Genomic DNA, 630 nt, shown 5'->3' on the forward strand with positions numbered 1-630 from the left:
CAGGGCCACACCGCCACCCCCCCCCCCGGCCCGCCACTAGTCATCGCGGCCGCCAAGACCGCAGCCTCCGAAGGGAGGCCGGGGGAGCCGGCGAGCGCACTTTCCCGTGGACTTTCGGAGTGTTTGTGGATTTACATGCCAAGCCGTCAAGATGATGTCCATGAACAGCAAGCAGCCTCACTTTGCCATGCATCCCACCCTCCCTGAGCACAAGTACCCGTCGCTGCACTCCAGCTCCGAGGCCATCCGGCGGGCCTGCCTGCCCACGCCGCCGGTAAGCGCCCCAAGCCCGCGGCCCCGGGCAGCGCGCCCGCCCCCTCCCGGTCCCCGAGACGCTGCATGTCGGGTGCTGATGTGTGAGGTCCCGGTGCGGTAATTTGCGGGCACTGGTTTGTAGAAGAGTCCCGCTGCAGGGCACGTTTGTCCAGCGGTGCTTAATGTCGTGCCCCAGTCTGCCTGTGTCTCCGTGTCCCGCGCCTGCGATCAGAGTGGGGAGCGCTGAGGCTGTGACTCTCGACTTCTCTCCACTTTCTCTGTTAATTCCACGCCTCGGAAAGGCGGCCTCTGTGCGTGCTTGGGTGTGCGACACGGGTCCCCAACTGCGAGTTACAGCTCCATTTCTTCTTCTTT

The 630-nt window shown here is 64.8% G+C and overlaps 1 protein-coding gene across 1 annotated transcript in view; it reads left to right on the forward strand.

The window, feature by feature from the left end:
• Positions 1-50: 50 nt before the first annotated feature.
• The window catches only part of POU4F1 (POU class 4 homeobox 1), a 1952-nt gene continuing 1372 nt past the window's right edge, over positions 51-630 (forward strand). Inside the window, exon 1 of the mRNA XM_006139972.2 lies at positions 51-367. Within this exon, the coding sequence (XP_006140034.1) occupies positions 152-367 (216 nt within the window). The 5' untranslated portion in view covers positions 51-151. The remainder of the gene's footprint in view (positions 368-630) is intronic.

This window comes from Tupaia chinensis, unplaced genomic scaffold (assembly GCF_000334495.1).
Source record: "Tupaia chinensis unplaced genomic scaffold, TupChi_1.0 Scaffold000013_1, whole genome shotgun sequence".
NCBI classification, from domain to species: Eukaryota; Metazoa; Chordata; class Mammalia; order Scandentia; family Tupaiidae; genus Tupaia; species Tupaia belangeri.